The sequence below is a fragment of the Balearica regulorum genome, chromosome 7 (genome assembly GCF_011004875.1).
Source record: "Balearica regulorum gibbericeps isolate bBalReg1 chromosome 7, bBalReg1.pri, whole genome shotgun sequence".
Taxonomy (NCBI): Eukaryota; Metazoa; Chordata; class Aves; order Gruiformes; family Gruidae; genus Balearica; species Balearica regulorum.
The window spans coordinates 13,771,357-13,796,198 of record NC_046190.1 but is presented as its reverse complement, the minus strand read 5'-3'; the positions used below and the strand labels follow the sequence as shown (position 1 = coordinate 13,796,198).

Sequence of the window (24,842 nt, the reverse complement as noted above, 5' to 3'; positions counted from 1 at the left end):
AAGCCTAGCTGATTAAATTATTCACATTGGAAATACTATGTCTAGTGATAACTACTTTTGTATGTGATTCAAACTTGGGTTTCATTCCCCAATCAAGGGTGGTGCTTATTTTTTTAATAACTTTGTTAGCCAAATTACTAGAAGAGCCTTATTTTATTTCCTTTCTGGCTGTTTGTTCTAGTTTTCTAAAGCTTTCTTAGCTCTCACAATTCATACATTTGTATTCACTAAGTAATGTTTAGAAATACTCGACTGCTGTTGCAAGCCTCTCTTGTGATCAGAGGAGCTATGTAACTGCGGACTACTGATGGCAAAGGTTTATGGTTGTATAGGACTTTTCATTCTAGCCCTTTTCAGCCTCTTCAAAGAGGCCACTTTTAGGCTGTTTTCTTTTCTTTTTGCTCTTTGCTAATGAATAATGGTGTAGTTTTCCTCCTTATTCAGCTTATAGACCCTTGCAGTACTTCAGTATCAGGTGATGGCCCTTACAAAGAGAATTTTGAAGTTGATGATGATAGATTTTCCATTCATTTTAAATTGCCTTTCATGGTTTATTTAGAATTACTGAATGGGCTACCCCAATTACTGAAAGCCACTGAAGAAGCATAATATTATCATTGGGGGCTGATTTCAACTTTGAAATTTGGATCTCAAACTACTCTTTTTTTTTTATGTTGTGGTTTGGTTTTTTGGTTTTGTTTTGGGGGGTTTTGGTGGTTTGGTTTTTTGTTGTTTTTTTTTTTTTTTTTTTTTTTTTTGAGGAAGATTGAGAGATTGAAATAAACTTCTCTTGATTTGATAAGGTTAAGTCCTCTGAAAAACTCTTTTAGGCTCATACTGTTAAAGTTAATTGTAATCGGTTTGCCTTAGAAATGAGTTACATTATTATATCATGTTACTTTTTTTGTGTGTTATATTGCCCCGTTGTATCAAATGTAAGTTCAGTGCACATGGTAAATGTTGCTTTAAGGTAAATCAGTATAAGTGTTAAACTGTAGTCATTTTAAGTAACCACGTGAAGACTTTCAGCTTTAAGCTGCTTTCTAAATTCCCGGAACTTTATGTTCAGGTGGTGTGAAAACAGACCTTTAAAATGCCTAATGTGTTCTGTGGCTCTCGCTAAAGTTCCTGATTGAGAATCTTTATCATACAGATGCACATAACTAATTAAAATGTGGGTATCTTCCTTAGTTAACCTTTTGAAGGAAATAAAGTGCTGGGACTGTATTTAGTAAAATTTGCCAACCTTTTTTGGTAGTAAGAACATTGTACACTAATACAAGAACACTTATATTGCAGAAAGGCATTTTCCTAGTGTTTAGTTGGTGTCATCTCTGAGCCCTTCACTACAGGATATTCCTCCAAGAAATTCATGGCCTTTTGGCAATCATTATGGTAATTATGACTACCATCTGTACAAATACACTAATTTTAAGTCTTCTGCAGGAACAGATTCTATACCGCTAGAATATATGTAGCAGAACACTATGTAAGATATAGGGTATCTATATATGGTATTTATATAGAGAGAATATATAATGTATATATATTTTCATAGAAATTGACAAATTGTTATTAGAGAATCCTCTGTACTTGTCTGGTTTTGAATTGCATTCATGCTTCTTAGTTTGAATCGGAACATTCTACCCATTTATAGTATCTCGTTTACTACCCTGAATCTAAGATGTTGGAAGCGTTGTGTATACAAGAGTCTCACAGGAATTTGGAAAATCAAATATTTGTATTTCATCTGAAGTTACGAAGGCAAGTTTTCCAACTCTCAGCAATTAACTGGTACTTGGTTAAAAAGCCTATTCTGCTTTCTCTTTAGGTTCACAGAAGAAATGTTGTGGAAGCTGATAGCCATAATCATAGTCAACAGTATTACCAAATGCTTTATCTTCTGAAAATTACAACTACATTAAGTATTCATATATACTTATATTTGCAATAGTGGCCGATACAAACTCATCTCTGGCTAATGATAGTGGACTTTTGATAATAGTGTTTCTTCAAGTCCAATAAACTAATGATGTTGCTTCATTTAAGTTAATCTTATGTTTCTGAATTTAAAACAATCTTACCTGTAATGTACCTATCACTTAGAGGAGACCTTGGTTTTGCCTTAATGTCTTCTATAGCAGGTAGAAACAAATAGAATTTTAAAATAGTGATTTAATAGGACTGGACCAATTATATCATTTAATAATAGTGTGGTCTTAACTTCTTTTAATGCTAAAATATGAACTGATAATTGGTGGCTGCTTGAAGTACCTTTTGTGTACCACTAACACCATACCTTATCTTCTAATCCTAGAAAATACTGTAATTAGTCTGACCTGAAAACAAAATCAGGGCAGAGCAAGGAGAATTTATATTTCCTAGTTTCCGTGTCCTTACAGCACGTTGTTGTAAATAATTCCTACAGTTGGATATTGCAACCTGAAGTTATCTTGACGATACTAATGTATTATGCTGCTTGCTAGGGTGGATATCTTTTACATCTGTAATTTGACATTCATATGAACAGATTTTGACCACTTACTATCTAAGCTGAAGCACTGATAGGCTGATTTTTGCCTGCTCTTTATCTTTTGACTTACCTGGTGTCATTAGCTCCACTAATTCTTTTGAAGAATTCATTAGAGCTTTGAAACTCGTGATCATTCCAATATAAAAAATACAGTTCCCTGTGGAAGGATATTGCTTGAGTTCATCTGAAAACCTGTATGTTGGAAGATAAATTTATGTTTGAAAATTTCCAGTTAAATACTGTGTTTTGTGAACCTGAAGTTTCATGTGTGACTCTGCCATGAGCTTAGACCTGGAAAGAAAAAGCAGGTGAAAATGTCCTAAATTGAATTTTAATACATAATAATGAATCAGTGCAGAACTTGTGGCAATTTTGATTAAAATTGTTTGCTATACTAAATATATTTTGTTCTAATCTATTTTCATTCATAATTGACTATGTAAGTCGACCTCTGATTAAACTGGAGCAATGAAATAGTACAGTTGTCCTCAGGAGATCTGAATTAATAATATTCACTTAAATGCCATGGTGCTTTGTTTAGCCATAGAGGCATTAGTAGATAGAGAAGAGAGTTGATTTACTCTCAACAGTCTAATGTATAAGATGGCAATGTTCAATTTTAAATATTTAGTCTAAGTAAAATAGAATTAAATCTTTACCTAAAGCTTGCTAAGATCAGTAATTTCTGTAAGAGTAGCCTGAGTATTTTAGGGCTGCTGTGTATGGTCTAGATAAAAGAAGATGTGTGAGCAGTCGTAGAAGACAAACGATTTTAGTCTTGCTGATTAGCTTGGTGAGTTGCTCTATAATGTTATCTTTATTTTGGCACTATTGCAGTTTTAACATGTTGAAGATACCAGATAAGGAAAAGGCAGTATCACTGTTTTAAAGCCTGGGAAATGTGTCAAGGGGAAAGCTTTACAGGGCTCTTTACACCTTTTGTCACTCTAGCTACATTTTCTCAGGAAACTGGTAGTGCAAGAAAGTCATTTGTAGATGGTAAATGGAGATAATTTTCTTGTTTTAAATGCCTATTTGCAGAAGGTAATATCTCCTTTCCATTTTGTCTGTAGCAAGGAAATACTGTAAAGAAGTAAGAAGTATAACACATTTTGTGTCTCACTATTTGGACATCTTTAAGTCACACAGCTTAAAATCAGCATCACAAAACTTATGAGTTAATGTATTGTCTGTCGCATTCAGAGTTAAAACTGCAAACAAGTTTGTGGAGGATAAATATAGAATGCTCATGATCACTCCTTGGTAAGGCAGTCATCTTTTCCAAGGTGTGAGCACAGTTATATAAACTCTTTAAAACTCCAAGTAAATAGGAAATCATTATTTGATTTTATTTATCTATGTTTATAAAAGTTCCTATTTTTTTTCATGTTATCTGATATTTCATATTTCTCAGCTAACTATTTGTGTATTTGGACTGTTAGTTTCTTAACTGGAGAGTAAAACTTTGGATTTCAGGCATAAGCTAAATGTGACTGTTTAATGTTGTCAAATAAACTGCAGAACAGCTTAAAGGAGCTTCATTCTAACTTGGTGAAATAATTCTTCATATCTAAGAAAGATGCAGTCTATTTACTTAAATAACTCTGATATAGGAACTAAAAAAAAATGGTTTGGTACTGTTTGTTTTTAACAGGTTTTGTAGACGAATTGGTTAGACCTTTTGAGCTTTATCTTTGGCAGGGAAATAGTCCTCCGGTATTGCAATCCTCCAAGCAGTAATAGATGCTATTGTTGCAGAGCAATAGTTCACAAGTTTCTCCTGGTGATGACACAAATTCTAGTTTTGACCACCCCATAACCAATATCGAAGAAATAATTTATTGGCTTTGTATTTGCAAATGCCACAATCCCCAGTGTGGGATTTTTATTTTATTTTTTTTAATTGAATGCAATTATGAATGGGCCTTACATATTTCATGGGCCATGACCCATGTTTTGGGAATCTTGTAAGATTATAAACATCATTCTCCTTCAATTGCAGTTGTGTCTGTAAAAGAGGCAGCATATAATTAAACTCTCTGTTTTGAGATCTTAAATGCATTCCTTGAGACCCTGGTGCCTGAAGTGTCATTTATGAATACTTTTTTGGTCTTTACTTCTTTGTGCTCCCCCAATAACCTTTAATTATATTCAGATTATACACAGAACTGATGAATTCATGTTGTCTCACCACTTTTGCCTATTGTCTTACTTTACAGTAGCTGCCAAATTATTCAAATACAATGCTTGTGTTCTCTTTTCAATTGATACTGTTTGGATTGTTCCAGTTTTCAATGTTCAGTGATGGAAAAGTCATGAAATTTGCAGTTAGAAAACAAAGCAGACTGAATTAATAGCACAGAGTAAAAACAATCAATTATGTTTTATCATTTTTCTCCAAACCTATGTAAAATACATATTGTAACTGCCTCGAATTAATTTTTAATGGCTTTATAACATGATTATAGTATAGAATGCTTGAAAGAAATTTTAACTGTCAAGTATCTCTCAAATATGTTATGTGGAAACACATTTTTTTCGACTCAGAAATGGGAAAGAATCTTTTTAGAGAGGAAGGAGACCTAGTACTTGCAGAGTATGTTTGAAGGATGTCAGGCAATAAAAGTTGGCTGAGTAATATTCAATAAAAGCTAGTAGGCTACCTCAAACCACTGCAATGGTATTCACACTTCGACAAAAAATTAAGGCTTTACTGTAAATGTTCATTTTCCATTGGCATTTCAAATTTTCTGTTGAATATGCTCTACATTCATGACACAAACCAACTAAAGTACACGCAGCAGCAGATTTACCTAAAGCAAAAAAATTCACAATAAAATAGTAAATGGAAGATTGTCTGTTTAATGCACCTACTTAAACTATCATATTTGGTCTTAGGAGGACATACTATTTCTTAAAGCAATTCTAAATGTATGTAAAAGCAAGTTACAATATTAAAGTTATAGATTTTTCTTGCTTAGTTTTATTCTTCTGGATTAAGACTGGTTTGCAGTATTCTGTGGGACTGAATGTGTTTGTATGGAGAGGTTAATGTAAAACAGCTAAGCATGAATGGTGATTTCGAAGCTAAGAGAAAGGCACAAACTTTTCCCCCTTATATAGCCATGTTTATATTTTTGAGCCATTTTCTATTTCGTTAATTACCTATAGCCTAGAGCAAGAAACTGATCAAGCATAGATTCATGCTTGAATCAAGTTCCACCCAAAATCTGGCTTTAAGAAGGTTCTGATTACCTGAAGCATGCTATTCTATGATATGATTTTTAATTTTTACTGATTTTTCTCTGGAGAAGAATATGAAGAAGTGAAAAAGTAGGATGGTACTACAAATAGCCAAATCGATTTATTGATTAGCATTTAAAATTTTCCTCAATCTCTCCTTACTATAGAGGACTAAGTGGCTGTTACCTTAAAGTATCAGTCTTAAAATTAATCTTTTGGTTGTTCTTTCAGAAAATCTGGAACTGAAGGAGGCCATGACAAAGAGATTTTATTATTTTCAGAAAGAATTTTTTTCAAAGTTGCATTAATGCAATTATTTAAAATTAGTGGGTGAGCAGAGTAGAAGGCCAACTATAGAGTCTGCTGAAGTTTTTGAGGGAACCATTACTCCAGGACTTAATTTTGACATAGGCACAAGTTATTTTACATAGTATGAAAGCGATGGTGAATCCGCATGCTAAGGCAGAATTGGTTTTGAATCCATCTAGCTTGATAATGAATTGGAGAAGACTGTGCCTTTACTTTCTTCGTATCTCATTGAACAGCATTTTACATCTGAGACTTTCTTGTTTAAGGAGAACTTCAAGGAACTGGGTTTTGTCTCTAGAAATGTTTAGTCATAATCATGATTCAGAAAACAGTGTTCTGAGGGAAGTTATTGCAACTTTGTTAATTATACAGTAATAACTTGGCAAGACTTTTTGCATTGGCATTTATTCTTTCTTTATCTTGTTCTTCTGAGACGGATTTATGCTGTAGAACCAAAGCTTTTCTCTAGCACATGTCTAGATTTCCCATTATAGAAGATGACTTTTCAATTGTATTTCTAAGCATTACTTTCCCAGGAAAAGAGTTAATACTTTATAATCAGAAGGCAATAAAACCGTAATGGAGAAACATCAGTTGAGTGCTCCAGCAAGAAGTAGCATGTTGCAGTAAACCCTCATCTCCTTCACAGCCTTTGTCTCAATCAGGCTTTATTCAATTCATATGCTACCTTTTTTTTTTTTGTAAAGTTCAGTCATGTTCCTGCCCCACCTTCAGCTTTTCCTGTTGAATTGAAGAGGCCCAACCTTTTTAGTCTGCTTTTTATAAGACAACTGCTTGACCCTTTAATGATTTTAATTGTCCTCTCATTCTCTTACTAGCTCAGTTTCTGCAGATGCCACAAATCATTCAGTTCACCTTTCAGGCAAACTGTTCTGTTTTTCAGTGCCGGATAGTCATGGGTCAGAACCATAGGTCTGTGCAGCTACATTACCCTCTGAAAACTGTGATCATCACTGGGAAATATGGTCAGAAGAGTTTAAATGGGAATTATCCCCCAAATTAACTCAAATCATTCCAGTAATGTGGAAAAATGGGTACTCTTAGAGTTAAGTCAATCTTGTTTTTACTCTTTCACCCTTTCCAACTAGTTTTTACTACTAGTGAAGATGCACTAACTGAGTTTCTAAGACCTGAAAGAAGGAAACAATGTGTGCTATTTTTCATCTCTGTGAGGTGGGAAGTCTGAAAGCTTAAGGATCACCATATAAACAAGGATACTGTCAAGTGTTTCCTGTTGATTGACAGGGATAACTGGGGTACCTGAAAATGCCTCCTTTGTTTTTGACTGTAGAAGAATTTTTAGCTGTCTCTTAGTAGCAAACTTAGGTGTTCTAGTCAGTTTAATAACCCTGGAAGTTGTTTGTTAATTTAGCATGTTACACTTAAATAAAAACAAACAAAAAAACCCACACACCCTAGCATTTAAAAGTGAAATGTAAAAATGACCTAGTGTATTGACTTGTTAACTCTCCTATTTATGATGTCTGTTTCAATGTTTATTGATGCTGTCGTAACTGCTTAGTCTTTAGAAGTCCAGCATGGGACCTCACCTTTGAGCCAGTGTAATATGAAGAAGATTCTTTTGGATCTCTGAAAAGCATTAAACCAGTATAGAACTGTGACATTAAGTGAAAGAGTCAATAACACATCTTGTCAAAGTGGTGCATTTCAATAGCTTTAGTAAGTACATAAGCAACTTCTGAATGATGAGTGGCTGGATCTTTACCACGACTGTTTTCCACAACAGTTTCCCATGATGCAAGTCAATGCAGCCAGAGTTCTGGCAGTGTATTCCCACTCCTACTCCTTCCTTATGACAGGTCTGGTGCTTGCCAACCCCATGATGATCTGGTTCAAGGAACTAAGCCACCCAAAAGCTGATTGTACATGTAATCTTCTTGGCTCCCCAGACCAGCTCACGGGAGGGCTAGACAAGTAACAGTGCTGATGGACGGGAAAAATGACGGGAGAGTGTGAGCATTGGCTTAAATAGCTATAAAAGGGAAACATCAAGGAGGCATATCAATATTCTGAAGTTGTTACGGTATGTTAGATGAACGTTTTTTGTGAGGACAAAAGAAAAAATAGATGTACTTCTGTTGTATAAGTCATCTGTTGTTAGCAACAGTACTGATATGCTGCTGCTGGTATTGTTATCAGCCAGTAGTTCTGTCCCTTTGCATCACTGACATCCACGCTAGAAGAATTTTGTTATGTAGACAGACCTGTAACTGGAAATTTACTAAAAGTGTATGTTCCCAGTTTTGTTTCAAGTAGTGATTCTTTTCTTAACTTTAGGTATGCTATGTAACTGCTAGAAAACAATGAACATTTTGTAAGACTTCTTACTTGGCACTAAATTTACCCCTGTGAAGAAAGCACAGAAACTGAATTGAATTTCAGAGTGAAGCAAGAAGTGGGTTAGATAATTCTCCAAAAAGAATGGAATTCCACATTCCTTCTCACTGTACAAATACACCCCAAAAGATAGCCCTCTGCTTCAAAAAGCCTTCAGCCTAATAAAATAAACATGAGAGAGAAGGAGGAATAGGAGAAAGGGCGAAGTCTTGTCAAAGAGAAAACTCCCTCGTCTCTAACAGCCCTGCTGGTGCATCCTCATTGCTGTCACTTCTTGGGGACATGGACAAAATAAAGCTTTCGTAATTCCATTAAAAGTAATATTGCAACAGTATTGAGACAAGAACAGTACTTCCTCTTGAACATCTTGTGTGCTTAATGGTTTGCAGTGTTTAAAGTTATCATGATACTCAGCAGTTCTGTCAGAGGAAGAATATTGTTCCTACGTTGTGTGAAAATCTTTAACCAATAGAAACTCTTAAGTTAATTAGACGCAAAAGTCTGAGCAAAGCAACTTTTGCCTTTGAATCTTTTGTGCATCATGCTCTGCAAAGAGAGTAGAAGTATTTTATCTTGATTTGTTTATCTGGATTTGTTTTTAATCATTTTATCAAGTAATGCAATTATTCCTATGGCCATTTGTATTTCTCACTACCATATTAGGTAAATTCTGAATGAATTACACTAATCAGTAAAATGGCAAACAGCAACTGCAAAAAATGCATCAGAATTTGAAAAAGATTATCATCAGCAGCATGGTTCTAAATTAAAATTTTTTTTGAAATCAGCTGATAAATAATAGGCTAGCATTCATATAGAATGATAGAATGGTTTGGGTTGGAAGGGACCTTAAAGATCATCTAGTTCCAACCCCCCTGCCATGGGCAGGGACACCCTCCACGAGACCACGTTGCCCAAAGCCTCATCCAACCTGGTCTTAAACACTTCCTGGGATGGGGCATCAACAACTTCTCTGGGCAACCTGTTCCGGTACCTCACCACTCTAACAGTAAAGAATTTCTTTCTAACATCTAATCTAAATCGACCCTCCTTCAGCTTAAACCCATTATCCCTTGTCCTGTCACTACACTCCCTGATAAACAGTCCCTCACCATCTTTCCTGTAGGCCCCCTTCAGGTACTGGTAAGCCACAATTACATCTCCCCGAAGCCACCTTTTCTTCAGGCTGAACAATCCCAACTCTCTCAGCCTGTCCTCACAGGAGAGGTGCTCCATCCCTCTGATCAGCTTCATGGCCCTCCTCTGGACTCTCTCCAACAGCCCAATGTCTCTCCTGTACTGGGGCCCCAGAGCTGGACGCAGTACTCCAGGTGAGGTCTCACAAGAGCCGAGTAGAGGGGCAGGATCACCTCCCTCAAAGTTTTAGTTTCTCAAAGTAATCCGTTATTCTTCATTGTTTTAGTTTAGTTGTTTAAATTCACCAATTAAAACCCCCTAACAAACCAGTTAATCTGAAAGGCAACATTAGAAGCAACATGTTGCACTACTGTGCTGAATATGAATGAAATTTACTTACAGAACCCAAGATGCTATTTTTGTGGCACTTAAATAGCCAATTTTCAAGGAATACCACATGTTTATTCAGATGGCTCTTTCTCATCTCCTGAGATGTCATACTTGCAGCACAAAGACAGCTAAGTCTATGTGAGGTAACCTTTCTAACTTGCATGTCAGAAGATTTCACTTTGTTCTCATGTAGCTTTAGGGTCATTAGTTAAGACTCACAAGAAAACTACAGGCAAGTCACAGACAGTACAAGCATTAAATATCTTATGTGATCATAGTGAATTTTGTATTTAATAAAGTTCATTGTAGAACTGACTTGAAAATAACTTGTTTACATTAGAGAGCTGAAAGACATTGGCTTAAGTATATTGATTTCTCTTTTTGTTGTTGCTGCCTTTGCAGTTGGTTTCTGTTAGATTGCTTTAAAGATATGTACATAAGGAAGCAATAACTTCCTTCTAGAATTCTAAATTTCCTGTTCTTTTTAAAATACATTAATACCATAAAAAATATGAATTGGTTTCTATAACAAAGTTACTTTAAAAATGGGGATGATGTACAGCTTTTTTATGAAAGCTGTCAAAAGCTACTCTACTTCCTTTTTTGTTACTTCAGAAATAGGGGAAGTTTCATCTTAACAGACTAGAGCATGCATGGAGTGACAGAATATATGCTTTGATAGTTTTGCAAGAGCTGTTGCCAGTTTTAATGTGGTATTGATGTAGTCGCGTTTCATTTCCCACTTACAACTGTATCTTTTTATAAAATACTGAATCTTAAACTGCCTATATAGTTTATATTTTTCCCTTAAAATAAATGAAGTATAATTTATTAATTGTTCATTTAGCAGGACAAAGAATGAAATGGGGTGATAATGCTTCATCTTATTTCACCTAATCTTTCCCCTCTGGCTATTTGGCTGTGCTCATTTTGAGTCTTGAATATGGTTCACATTACAGTATCAAATTATACAGAACCTTTTCCCAAACTGCCCATATTTTTGAGCTGGTAAGATGTATACACTTTAAATGACAGTTAAGTTACATCTGTTACATCCCATCATTTTCTACAATAAATACATAAAATAAATTGTTTTAGTACAGGTCTTTAAATGCCTTCCTTCTGCTGTATGAAATGTTGATCTTTTAATAATATTCTTTATGTCTTTGACAGCAAGTTTTTTTCACTTAATGACTGCGCCACATTTCATTTCTATGACTGTAGTTTCCCTAGTAACGTGTCAGAAGGTCTTTGTTGAACGGTTCTTAAAGTCCAAAGAAATTGTCATATTTCTTTATTTTTTGTTGACTTGTTCTTTTCCAGTTTGAAAAGACAGAATTTTCTATGCTCAAGTCAGATGCACTTTGTTGTTGTTGTTTTGTTATACGTGAATAGCTGTGCTGGGTCAGCAAGCAGCTGTAACCATCTTACATCTGATCCGGCTAAAGGCTCTGGGCAGAGGAGATCCCAGTTTTGGTTTGTAACCTAACTCCAAGGAGCAGGGTAAGAGGAGGAACTGTGGGTTGACCTAGCCACTTTTTTCCCCCGTTTCAATAGAGAGTATTCTAATTTGATATGTGTAGTATATCTGTGAATGTGCACTGTGTAGTCTGTAAAGTGTGAGTAAACAAAATGACTTAGTGCTACGTGAAGCCAAAACGCTCTGTGGTGTTATCTGTTAGCAGAAAGCTACAGAGTTAGCTCTTACAACTCCAAATGTCTCCTTGGGAAAAGATGTTAGCAGGAGTAATGCTGTCTGAGCTAAAGGGAACTAAAGCATAGTTAGAGATGTTAAATGACTAGAAGCAAGATTATAACATAGAATCCTCACAGGTAAAGGAATCGGAAGTTTCTTAAGTCCTGTGTTCAAACAAGTAATAAAATTATCAAGAGCAAACAATAAAATTCTCACCTCTCAACCTGGCAGCGTGATAATTTTCTGAAAAAAGAACAATCTGGAGACAGCTTGTTGGTTGTCTTAAGTAATTCTAGTGAACAGCTAGAATTAGCAATTGTTGTTTGATTAAAAATTATTTCTTGATATCATTGTTTCTTGGAAGCATTATTAATTTGTCATCTGGAATAAAGGTGTGTTTATTGCTGGAATAAAAACTTAATTTGAAGCTATAGTGATTAAAATAAACTTGTAAATTAATAAGCAGTAAGCATTTTGTGGTGTTTTGTTGGTGGTTTTGTTTTGTTTTCCCAATGACACAAGACTGAATAAATAACTGTAGGATACCTGTAATCCAAGGTGAAGATACACTGGGCTACTAACTTTCCTGGGAAGCTGTAAGTCAGTTTGGGGCTGACATTCTCTGGTGCTTGATAAAAAGGAGAAAACCTCTGCCAGCAACTGTTAGTGGCCTCTGCAGATGAAAGATACTGGCAAAGCAGCTTAGCACTGCAGGGATAAATCTTAATTTGTCACACCTCCCCCTTCTCAAGTATAGGAGTTGATTGTAAAGCACAATTGTGTATTTTAATGCTGCTTTTGAAAGTACTATGTACAGTTGTGATAACTTAATTTAGGAAAAAAATACTAGTTCTTTGCACTTACATCTCTGACACCACTTAATGTGTTAATTACAAATATTTCCCCAATATTGTCAGCTGGTTTTCCCTGTTGCTTTTATGTTTTTATCACACAACAAGAGAAGGAAAAATAAGAATGCATTATTATAAAACAGCATAGCATGTTTTGGAGATTTTCTTGCCAATGTTTAGCAATTTTTATTTTTTCTTGTTCTGTTTTTTAAACAGATTTGGTTAAATAAGAAGAATGGTGCTGAAATCTGATTTAATCTCTGTTAAATTTCCTCTAAAGGACTGTTTCACTTATTTTGCAGGTATTTGGCAGTTCAGCCCTGGTACTTTTCAAATATGCATATAAATATTCCTTCTGATTTCAGTGACACGATGCATGAATCAGGATGGGAACTCTGCTTAGCTAGTATACAAAATACCACAAAACTAATGAAAATACATAAAGGGAATCATGAGGTTAAACATGAAAATTATATTCCATACCACTCCCAAAAATAACTTGTGGAATCCTCAGAAACCAACTGTGGAGGAAGTGGAAGAACCGCAATAAGTACGAAGTACAAGGATAACGTTAAGAGTGAAGTTGTCATGGAAACTGATCCAAAACTAGTATAGCCACAAAGGCAGCACCAGACCACAGTACCATAAAGATGTACTTCAGTAGTCTGGGTTGAACCCTGGGCTCCACTTCGTTAGTAATACTATTTGCTTGTAGGAAGTAGAGACACTTTTATCTGCACTTGTATTTCAGTATTTTTTCTCTGGCATTAAACATTTCTGAAATAGAAGATAATGTATAGTAGATAATTATGATACATTTTGCAGGCAGGGAAAAATTTGGGCTGATCAGTTGTAATTTAAGGGTGTATCATCTTCTCTGGTAGATACTATCCTTTCATTATTTTTTTAATAGTTCTTTTGTAACAGTCATTTCAACAAGTTTTAGCAGGTATAACCGAAGTTTGCTGGGTTTTAATTCCTTGCACCAACCATATGTATAATTAAACAAAAAAGTAGAATTATCTTTAGGTTTTTTTTATTACTACTACATTTTCAAACATTGTGCAGAGAAAACTGGTGCAAAATAATGTGGCTTTTTTGAAATGACTAGCTCATCTTAATTTCCAGAAATCTGTGGAGGTTGCCATCTTCTTCATTGGCCTAACTTGTGATTTATTGTAAAAACTGTGATTTAATATTGCAGAGGTAGCTATTTGCTCTTGAATTCAAACTGGTATGTTCAATTACATTTCTCAACATTCAATGTTAGAATTAATGCTTCCTTTTCTCTGATTAAAGTAGATTTTTTTTTCTAAAATTCACTAATAAAGAACATCTTCCCATGTTTTGAAAAGAAGTTTGAACATTTGATACTGATCGTGCAGGTTTTTTTAGTTTCAAAATGCACAGGACAATGTTAAATACGGTATAGTAAATTTATACAAAACAAAGACCTGTGTAGCTTTTCCAGCAGGCCACACTACTACTTACAGATTTATTTGATCAGGCTGTTAAAATGTGAAATTATAGTTTTGGGTTTTTTCCTTGGTTCATATGTTTAAGAAAGCCTGAGATCCACTGCTTTCTGATAGCTCTGAGAAACAGCTCTTGCCTTTATGTTGTACAAGGACAGCTTTTCAGGACTGATTACTCAGACATCGTCATAAAGCTAGATCTGACAATCCCAGGTTTACACAAAAGTGTAGCTTTTTACATGCAAAACCATTCTTTTGCTGAATAGCGTGCGTGTATTTTTCACTTTTTGGCAACCTTGATGATCTATGATTATGACTGTAGTTTTGTTGAGAAGAATGAGTCAGAAAGGAAAAGCTTCTTAATTGATTTGTTTTGCTGCCTGCAAAACATGCTGTGTGGTTATATAACATCTCAAAAGAGATCAGGCATTGGGAAGAAAGGTGATGAATAATTTTCTATCTCGTGTATCAGCTTTGTTTCTGGTTGGCTGAACAAGGGATGAAGGACCTACTTAACTTTTTTCAGTTGTAAATAGTGTTTAATTTTTTGTATCTGCATGCTACATTGCAGGAGAGGAACTGCAGAGTTGGGAAGGAAACATTTGCTGTTGATAGGACACTGAAACAGCTTGACACAACCAAGGCTGAAACTTCATATTGGCCATCTAAAGATGAAAGACTATGAGCTATCTCTGAGCTGTAATCCTATTACTCTGGATGGTGGCTCTGCTCTCCCTGCTGCCCATGGCTGGGAATATGCAACTTCTTGGCTGAATGCCCCGCCAGTAAATATGCCTTTTAATAGTCTGCTATCAGTCTCTTCAAAAAGCTTCTGGCTCTGGAACTTATATTTGCATATATGATGCTGTACAAAAAGTAAGGATTAATAGGGAGGAGTCAGTAATTTCACATACTTGCAGATCCCAGGTTTGTGTAAATGGTTATTCTTCCTTCTTGTACTGATACGTTCTCAAATGTTTACGTTTTTGTGCATTAGATGTCATTGCCATTTGTGGGGGATTTAAGTTCAGAAAGTAATTTGCAAGTTCTAATTTACAAGAACATATTTATTCTATGCAAACCTGCAATCCATCTTTCTAAAAGTACTTTATCTTAGAATTAGGAGAATAAAAGTATTTTTCTGTGTTTTCTGCCAATGAAACTGTGCCATCCACTGCAAGAACTGTACTGTAACATACAGTTTGCTATTCTCTTGTGCATACTGCCTCTCTGTAGTTAACGTTTGCTGCAGTAATCGTAACTATATAATCCAAATACAAATTTTGGTGGAAGGATTGCAATATTTATGTATTGTTGCATATATTAGTTAATCATTTCTGTGTCATACTGCATTAGTCAGATCTTGGGAATGAGTTACTCTAATTCAGTTTTTAACTATGGTGTATGAGTCTTTTGAAAAGATCAAATTTTGTTAAAGAAAGAAAATCTTTCTCCCTCCTTTCTTCCTTGTCTCCACATAAGGCAAGATTGAACCATAACCACTGAAGATGCCAGTTTGCATTTCTACAGCTTAAATCACCTGTCATGGAATCAGAATCAAATGTACTTAAGCAGAGCATTTGGAACGGCTTGCAATGGTATCTGAGAGCTAAAATATAGGAAGAAGCTGCTGAGCTACTGATACAGGACGTATTTTGAGAGGGCAGAACCGCTGAGTAACTTGAATGGCTATTTCACTTTAGATGTTCATGTACCCAAACACAAAATGAGCATATGCAAATCAAGACTGCATCTACACATTTTTTGCTCCTGCTCTGACCTTTGGAGAATGTTATGTGGCTTAAGAAAGACTTCAGCCAAAGTCTAGGAAAAACAAACATGCCCACACAAAGCTGTAAATGCATTTTTTTGTTCTTAATCCAGAGGGGGTTTTATTTCCAGTCAATACAGTGCTACGTAAATCTTATGCATGAACAGTAAAATCCTTTCCTACAGAGTTGTAAAGAGCATATTTCTTATGTGCTTCTTACAGCAAATCATTTATTATAGGCTGCATTGTGGAGTGGAGACGAATAATGTCTTATTCAAAAAGAACTTTTAAAATCATGTTTAAAAATGAAGATTTTTAAATTTTTATTTTCAAGTGTAACTTAAAATGTTTTATCAGTCCTCAGAAATACCCAGTGGAAATATGCTGATTTTAAAGCTTTTTTATTTTGAGAACTGGAAAAAAAGTCTGGATCTAGACCTACAAAATTTTAGTATCTCAAGTCAGAACAAAGGTGAACATTTGTTTTGTTTATAATTGTTAAGATGCTCATAAAGATAATCATTCTGTCTCTATAATCACTTCTGATTTTTAATGAGGTGTTTTAATAGAGCTACCACAAGGAGGAAATAAAAGAAACTTAGCAGATTTCTAGTTACTTCAAGTAAAAAGATCTAGGAAAAATCAAAATACAAAGTATTCTGTCAACGGGAAAAAAAGCAATATATGCTATAAATGCAGCAAACTCCCTAGCATGTAAATCATGCATGCTAATTTACCAGTGCCCCACTCTCTCTCAAAGGTGAAACTGAATCTGAAAACAGTAACATCTGTTATTGTTACCTGATGTAGAAGTTTAAAATAGTTTTATTTAAAAAAAAAATTATTACCATTATTATTATATAGTTTACATGCAAATTTGTGTAAAATTGAATTTCAGATTTTTTTTTTTAAATATCCTTCTTGTAAGATTCGAGAGAGTGTGTGGCCATGCATGCTTCAAAGAAAGTAAATTTACAGTTAATATTTTAATTCTCTAGAAAAGTGCTTTATCAACCATTATTTTTGCACATGTAAAGCTACCAAGTCTAATTCCATTGTGGAAACAGATATTTGTTTCACCTTTCACGTTTAATTTACAGTCCAGCTCTAGAATAGGAAGGTTGGTCTTTCATTCTTGCTATAAAACATGAAACCAAAACAAATTATGTTTCTGTTATTAAGTAGACCTTTTTATTATTAGAATGTGTGTTGGAAAACTTCAGTGGTTTGTTTTCAAATAATGTTATACAGATCTCTCAGCTTTGTTGTTAAAAATGGGAGGGCAGATACTGAGGTTGGGAAGATTGATTGGGTTTTTTGTTGTGGAAAGAATACTGAGATAAAAATAAATGTTACAGAAAACCTTTACCCTCAACTCAACATAAGATGAATCAGCTAGGACTGTGTTCATGAGTGTGTTTTGCTGTTACTGCTGTTTTACTGAATGTTATCATAAATGTTTATTTTTAAATCTTTTATTTTCTTCTGCCACATTGAGAGAATTATTTATGGCTTTGAATGTAGTAATATTTAGACCTTGGAAATCATTCTTAAGAATTCTTACTTGCTGTCTCATATCAGCTTTTCTCTGATATTAGTATAATGAGATTAGGTGACAGAAGTCAGGTTTTGGGATTCTTGCTGTGTCCTGTCATGAGTTCATCTTGACTAGATTTGGGGTCAAGATGCCCCGTGCAGCAGCTGCACCAGCAGAGACGGGATGAACCACCTTGTGATGGTTCACATCAGGAGTCAGAATTGCCTCTGCTGCTGCTTAGGTTTTTGCTACTTTGGATAGAGCCTATCTCCCTACTTCCCATTTAATTTCATTTGAATGTCAAAAGCTAGGTGGAGTAAATCTAGGCCTTTTCTTCGTGGTCTTTACATATAATTGGTGAAGTAGACCTCAGTGCTACAACTTCATTTATTCAGAGACAAAATGTAACCACTGGATATGCCTGAACAAACTAGTGTTTTTATGATGGCTTGAGGAAATATACATTCTTTTTTTAAATTTACTACATTCCAAGTTACAGTATTCCTTCAAACATAACTTACAAGAGAATTATTAGAACGTGTGTATAATTTTGTGTGTGTATGTACACATATATAGGCTGTGTGTTTAATGTTTGCTTTATCCCCCACATATTAAAAAAAAACAACTCACCTTGCCTAGTTTTGCTGGATTAGATTCTTAGTAATATTCTGTGAATAATTATTTACAGCAACTGGATTCTGATTTTTTTTTTTTTTTTTTGTTATTTAAATAACAGTAACCCTAATTGTTTGTAATTTCTTATGTTTAAAAAAACCCAAACAATATTTAAATACATAGCAGGAATGCTTTTTTTTTTCTTTTTGGGTATCCACGGTCTTGTTTTCCTTTTGCTTTTCAAGTCCAAATCTTACTTGTTCTGCATTTGACCTTATCACTAGAGCAGTTCCTAGTTCCCCCTAGTTTTAAGGTGTGGAGAAAATAGAGGCTGGCAGCATTTTCAGCGTGGCCAGCTTCCATAAGTAGCCATCTGTGGAACTGCTCCTACACTTCAGACGCAAAGAGAGTAAAATGCCCAGACAAATTAATGATGTCTTAGAAGCTTTTTTAACATGGGAGCTTGAATACAGCCCCTGGCCGAAGAGTAACCTACTGATTACTGGTAGAGGATCTGTTTTTCTATGTGGCTTTGCAAACAGCTGTGCTGCCACAACGTGGGGAGTGTCAGAAGGGCAAGAATGTGCAGTCAGAAATGAGAGGGTGGAGGCTACTTAATGCTCCTTGCCAAGCATTAATAGATAGTATTTTGAGGAGCAGCACAGAACTTCATCTTAGGAGTACAAAATAGTAATGACCCTAAGCTATTGATTGCATGATGGTTTAAAGCATATTCCTATCTTTCATTGTTTCTTGACTTTGAGAAAAGTTATAAAACCTTTTTTCTGATAGAATTTATCTAGAATTTATTTAGTCTTTAATATGCAGGTCTTCTCTTTTTGTAGAGAAGCAAAGACAGGAAAATAGCATAGAAATGTCAAGAGAGGCGTTTTTTGTTGGGCTTTTTTTTTTTTTGCTGGTGACAGTTGTGTGGTGCAATTCACATATATATGTTTGCTGTGACTTCTTTTTATAGGCTCAGAACAAAGAAACAAAAGTACTGGCTGCTGCAAAGGTGATTGATACTAAGTCAGAAGAAGAACTTGAAGATTACATGGTTGAGATCGATATTTTAGCATCCTGTGATCATCCTAATATTGTTAAGCTCCTAGATGCTTTCTACTATGAAAACAATCTGTGGGTAGGTATTTTTTTCTTCTCTAAATGCTTTTGCTAATTTCAAAAGCTTATTGAAATTACTTTTAATAAAGCCAAGGGAAAAAAAAAAAGATCATTTGTCAATCACATTTCTTCTGGGTTGTCACAATTATGGTAACTATTCAGTTTCAAAACTAATTTGTAAATTGTGAGTATGACTTTTAGGAAATTGCCACTGTAAAACTGAGGTATGCTGAGTCATTTAGTCAGGAGTTTGAATCTAAAATTTGGAAATTAGCAGTTCATTTTGACGTATGGAGAGAGTTCTTAGTGCTTATTTGTAACAGCAGGACTCAGATTTTAATTACATTAGCACAATTTAGAGTGAGATTCAGAATCCATGGCTGAAAAATAAATAATGTGCTGAAAAGGTCAGCCTGTGAAGTATGTATTTTAGATACGAGTGAATTCATTGGTACTTCCAGGAAGGACAGTTTACCAGGACTTGAACCATAATTAATTTACTTAAAATCTAGATATTTGTACATAGAAGTATCGTGACTGTACATCACTCTTCTGCTATATCCTGTGTGCTGAATAGCTTTAGCTGTGAAAATACAATTTTTTCTTTTAGGTGATTCAATGCAACATTTATAAGTGTTTTTCAAATTGTACAAAGAATACATGTTTTTTTAAATAGAGCTTATAATTTAAAAAGATACCTAAAACAAGTAAAAGACAATTTCTTGGAGTGCTTTATCCGTTAAGCATGATAACAATGGAAGTCCAATACTGTGTTTCCTGATGTAGATTTATTTTGGTAAGCTTTGTGAAAACTTTGTGATCTGAATGCAGAGAAAAATGATATTGTATAAAACAGTGGAATAGTGAAAAAAAAATCCATGCATAAAGGTCAGCATGAAAGCAAGTATGCATAAAAGCAGAATATGAAACTAAACGATAGGCTTCACTGGCAGAATAAAGATTGAAAAGGAGCAAATATAATTGTAGATAATAAAATTGTAGATAGGTGGTTACAGTGAAATGCAGAGACATGAAAGTGACAAAGGGACTATTATAATAATGTTGTAAGTAAACAGAATTTAGTGGAGGAAAAAAGAAAAGAAAGATAGTTGGATATAAAATATGTTTTTACTTTCCAGGTTTAGTAACACAATTTCTCTACCAAAGAGGCCTTTGTCATATTGTCAGATCAAACAGCAAATTTTGGAGAAAGAAATTCTTTATTTACAGTTTCCCACACTTAACTTACTTGGCAGTAGGTATGCAGAAGCATGTAAACGGAGTAATGGTTTAAAGAATTTACAAGGAGTTGCACTATATAATGCATTTATTAGTACCATAGTTGTGAGAATTAATTGTAATAGTAATTTGAAGTAATATGTAACATAAGTGGTGTATATATAAGTGTTATGGTATAAGGTATAATTTGAGGTTTCCTCTTTTAGGGGCAATTATGCTCTCATTTTTAAAGTACTCTAAAGGAAAAAGTTAAGATACCATTTCCCAGACTATTGACTGTTAGGATTCTGACAATAAATACTCGTTAGCTGTCAGACTGAAAATTGTAATTTAATGTTTAAAGTTCAAATTAAAGAAGACGAACATGTAATGAAGGGTGGAATGTCAGTCTTGGATGACCTTTCCTTTTTGTTGCCCTCCTCGTTCCCTTTGTCTACCCTCTTTCTCCTTTGTATGTTCTTTCTGTCCTACATGTCAGCATAGTTTGTGCCCCCAAATAGTTGGAGTTTATTTTTGTTTCAAACGAAAACTGAGAACTGGAGATGGACTTGTTCTAGTATTAGATTCTGGGATAAGAGCCTTGATGTATTGTAGGCATCAAGGAAAATCATAGAATGATAGAATGGTTTGGGTTGGAAGGGACCTTAAAGATCATCTAGTTCCAACCCCCCTGCTGCGGGCAGGGACACCCTCCACTAGACCACGTTGCCCAAAGCCCCATCCAGCCTGGCCTTGAACACTTCCAGGGATGGGGCATCCACAATTTCTCTGGGCAACCTGTTCCGGTGCCTCACCACCCTCACAGAGAAGAATTTCTTCCTAATATCTAATTTAAATCTACCCTCCTTCAGTTTAAAGCCGTTACCCCTTGTCCTATCACTCCATGCCCTTGTAAAACAGTCCTTCTCCAGCTTTCCTGTAGGCTCCTTTAGGTACTGCAAGGCTGCTATAAGGTCTCCCTGGAGTTTTCTCTTCTCCAGATGGAACAATCCCAACTCTCTCAGCCTGTCCCAATAGGAGAGGTTCTCCAGCCCCCTGATCATCTTTGTGGCCCTCCTCTGGACTCATTCCAACAGGTCCATGTCTGTCTTGTACTGGGGCCCCCAGAGCTGGATGCAGTACTCCAGGTGGGGTCTCAGGAGAGGGGAGTGGAGGGGGAGAATCACCTCCCTTGACCTGCTGGACACTCTTCTTTTGATGCAGCCCAGGATACGGTTGGCTTTCTGGGCTGCAAGCGCACATTTCTGGGTCGTGTTGAGGTTAAAATGGAGGAAAATGAATGTAAACATCTGAATTTACTAATTTTCTGTAACTTTTAAGAGTATTTTTCCATATTTTCGTCTCATCTGAAACAACAGAAGAGATAACATCTGCTACTGGAAAATCATGTAGCTCTTGTACTTTTCAGTCAGAGAGATTATACTATAGCAGTACAGTTTAATAATCGAGAAATGAGCTTGCAGGGGTTATGTAAATCACATTACAATGAGTCAGATTCAATATGACTGTTTTATAAGTTTTATTATGCAATTTTATCTTTGGATTAAAACTTTTGTCTGAGGATCTCCAGGCATTTTTCAAATAATTTGATTGAACAGCACAGACCTACTTTTAGCTGGGTGACACTACCAGTATTTTGCAGAGGTTAGTGAAATAATTTGTCAAGGCCAATCAGTCTGAAACTCGGTTCTCCCAGTAATGTTCCCTTAGTGAATGGTTCAGTTCAGTGGAACTATTTAATCTATAATTTGTGTATTTTTGTTTTCATATACAGATCCTGATCGAATTTTGTGCAGGTGGAGCAGTAGATGCAGTAATGTTGGGTAAATAAGTTGTTTCAAATAATAAACTTAACATCTTAAGATTGTAATATATACATATTTTAAGACTTGTTTCACATGTATATTTTGTTGAAATGCAAGTATTTATGTAATTGGTGTGCTACATCTGTTGAATGTTGGGGGGTTTAAAATAGCATTTACACCTACATCTAGGGACATTACAACTTCTTAAGTTGATTCATTTTCTCTCATCTTTAAAGTGTTTATTTTGAAAACACATTTTTGTCTTGATCATTTAAGTGAATGTAACGTTCTCATATGCTTCTGGAGCTCTCTGTTGTTATAACATAATCTATTTGAGCACTTTTCAGCATTTCATTCTTCCCTTTCTATCTTCCAAATTATGTTGTGATGATTTTTTTATATTGCATCAACCTTAAAGTTAGATTTTTTTTCTGTGCCTATTCTGCAATTTAGATGAATACTAATACCAGTAAGTAAAGGATCTAGTCTTTAAAATCTTGGTGTACCATGCAAAAGAACCAATCTCTAAACTGTATTGCTTTTGCACAGTTCAGATAGGTAGGTATACATAGTTCATTATGAAGAGGGTTTTGGGTACAAGTGATGAAATTTTTACTGAAAGGAGCAAATATTTTAAGATAGAAGTTTTTCTGACATACAATGTTCAGAATCTGTCAGATTAATTAATTTTCACATATACCTCTATACTGATTTCTATGAACCCATAACAACATAAAATGCAAAAATGTTGTGTTTATTTCTGTCTCTTTCTCTTGTAGAGCTTGAAAGGCCATTAACAGAGCCGCAGATCAAAGTGGTGTGCAGGCAGACACTGGAAGCATTGAACTACTTGCATGAAAATAAGATCATCCACAGAGATCTAAAAGCTGGCAATATTCTTTTCACATTAGATGGAGATATTAAACTAGGTAAGCACATTGCATAGAAAAGTCATTCCCAGAACTTTGCATGGTCTTATTATTGTATTTTCCTTAGGCTGTAGTTTGGCAGAATCATCCATTTAAATATCAGTCTAACAATGAGAGTTTTTTAGATGCAAGTGATTTGCAAGTGGATCCACTTTGTTCAGGGTTTCATCAGGGGCTAATGTGTATAAGCTGTCAGCCTTTACAGTGGCTCTAGTTCTACCGATGTCATAGTTCCGTGACATAGCAGCTTGTGTTCAGGTTTCAAAAAAACTTCTCTCTATATGACGTAGGTGATTAGTTGTACTTCTTTAGATGCAAGGTATGCACAGAGTAAAAGTAAGAAGAATCAGAAGATCACCACTGCAGATGTTCTTTTTAAATGTAAGCAAGACGTGTTAAATTCACAAATATATCTACTACCTAACTCATATTGATCACAGTGTCTCTGCAACGTATAGTGCATCATCTCTGTTAAGAAGTTGAGAATATTTAAGAACCTGCTTTGCTAGATTGATCAGTTAAGCGTATCTGTGTTTTTTGCATGGATTCCCTTGCACAAGGTTGTTACTTGTACATATACTTGCATGTGCCTTTCTGTTAATGCACAAAGTATGGATGACTACTATTTTGGCTTTTCTTGAAAGCCCGAAGATTTAGTGATGGACTCAGTTTCATAGGCCTTATTTATAACTGTAATATAACCACTACTTTAGTTTCTTAGTACCGATATAAAAGAAATCACAGATCAGAGCAAGAGTCTCATGGTCAGAAAGAGAAGAATTTGTTTCTGTTCATTCTATTTGCCTCACATCACCTGGCTCCTCTTCATACAGACTGGAACTATTTTAAGCTTTTGTCAAGCTCAGCTGATATACAGAACTGTGCAGGCTGTCAAGATACTACTTTACAGTTCAGACCAGGGGAGATTTCTTCCATGCATATATTTAGTGATATATTCAAGTTTGCTAATTAAGATTTCTAAAAAAAGACTTCAGTTTTGAAGTGCACAGCAACCCTTGAAAGAGTATGTTGCTTCTGGTACACAAAGAAATGGGTAATTCCTTGGTTTAAAAATATGTGAATGGCAAATAAACTTATTTCATTGCATGGGTAATGGCTCTAAGCTGAAGGAGGGTAGATTAAGATTAAATATTAGGAAGAAATTCTTCCCTGTGAGGGTGGTGAGGCACTGGAACAGGTTGCCCAGAGAAATTGTGGATGCCCCCTCCCTGGAATTGTTCAAGGCCAGGCTGGATGGGGCTTTGGGCAACGTGGTGTAGTGGAGGGTGTCCCTGCCCGCAGCAGGGGGGTTGGAACTAGATGATCTTTAAGGTCCATTCCAACCCAAATCATTCTATCATTCTATGATTTTATTTTTATAAGAATTTGAGTTTTATTATTTCGGTATCTGTAGTCCCTCAAGATTTCAGATTTTGCATTTGAACACGTAGCTCTCTTAATCCTTTCCCCTCCCCCCCCCCCCCGAGTAAAATTGGACTTCTCGAGTGTTGAGCTCATCAATTAATTTTGTACAGACGGCAACATAAAACTATTTTGTCCCTTTGCTCTACTATCTAGATCTTCATTAAGAAAGTTACATCTATAATAAGCATATAACACTTATTTAAATGTTGTCTTTTTTTCCTAAGTGAGAAATGTAGTGCTTTATAGACAAGCAGTATTAATTGCAAAGATAAAGTTGATTTTTGATTGAATGTTACATCAGTGGTGCATATGTGAGCTTTTAGATATTTAATATAAAGTGAAAAGTCATGTGGAAATGCGTAATATAAAGGGAAAATCTAGCTTTC

The 24,842-nt window shown here is 35.2% G+C and overlaps 1 protein-coding gene across 3 annotated transcripts in view; it reads left to right on the top strand.

Annotated features, from left to right (window-relative positions):
• SLK (STE20 like kinase) overlaps window positions 1-24,842 on the top strand; it is a 51,985-nt gene that overhangs the window by 3,463 nt on the left and 23,680 nt on the right. For all 3 annotated transcript variants that reach the window (XM_010299561.2, XM_075757986.1, XM_075757985.1), the window contains exons 2-4: window positions 18,913-19,077; window positions 22,072-22,120; window positions 22,882-23,031. In XM_010299561.2, the coding sequence (XP_010297863.2) occupies window positions 18,913-19,077; window positions 22,072-22,120; window positions 22,882-23,031 (364 nt within the window). The remainder of the gene's footprint in view (window positions 1-18,912; window positions 19,078-22,071; window positions 22,121-22,881; window positions 23,032-24,842) is intronic.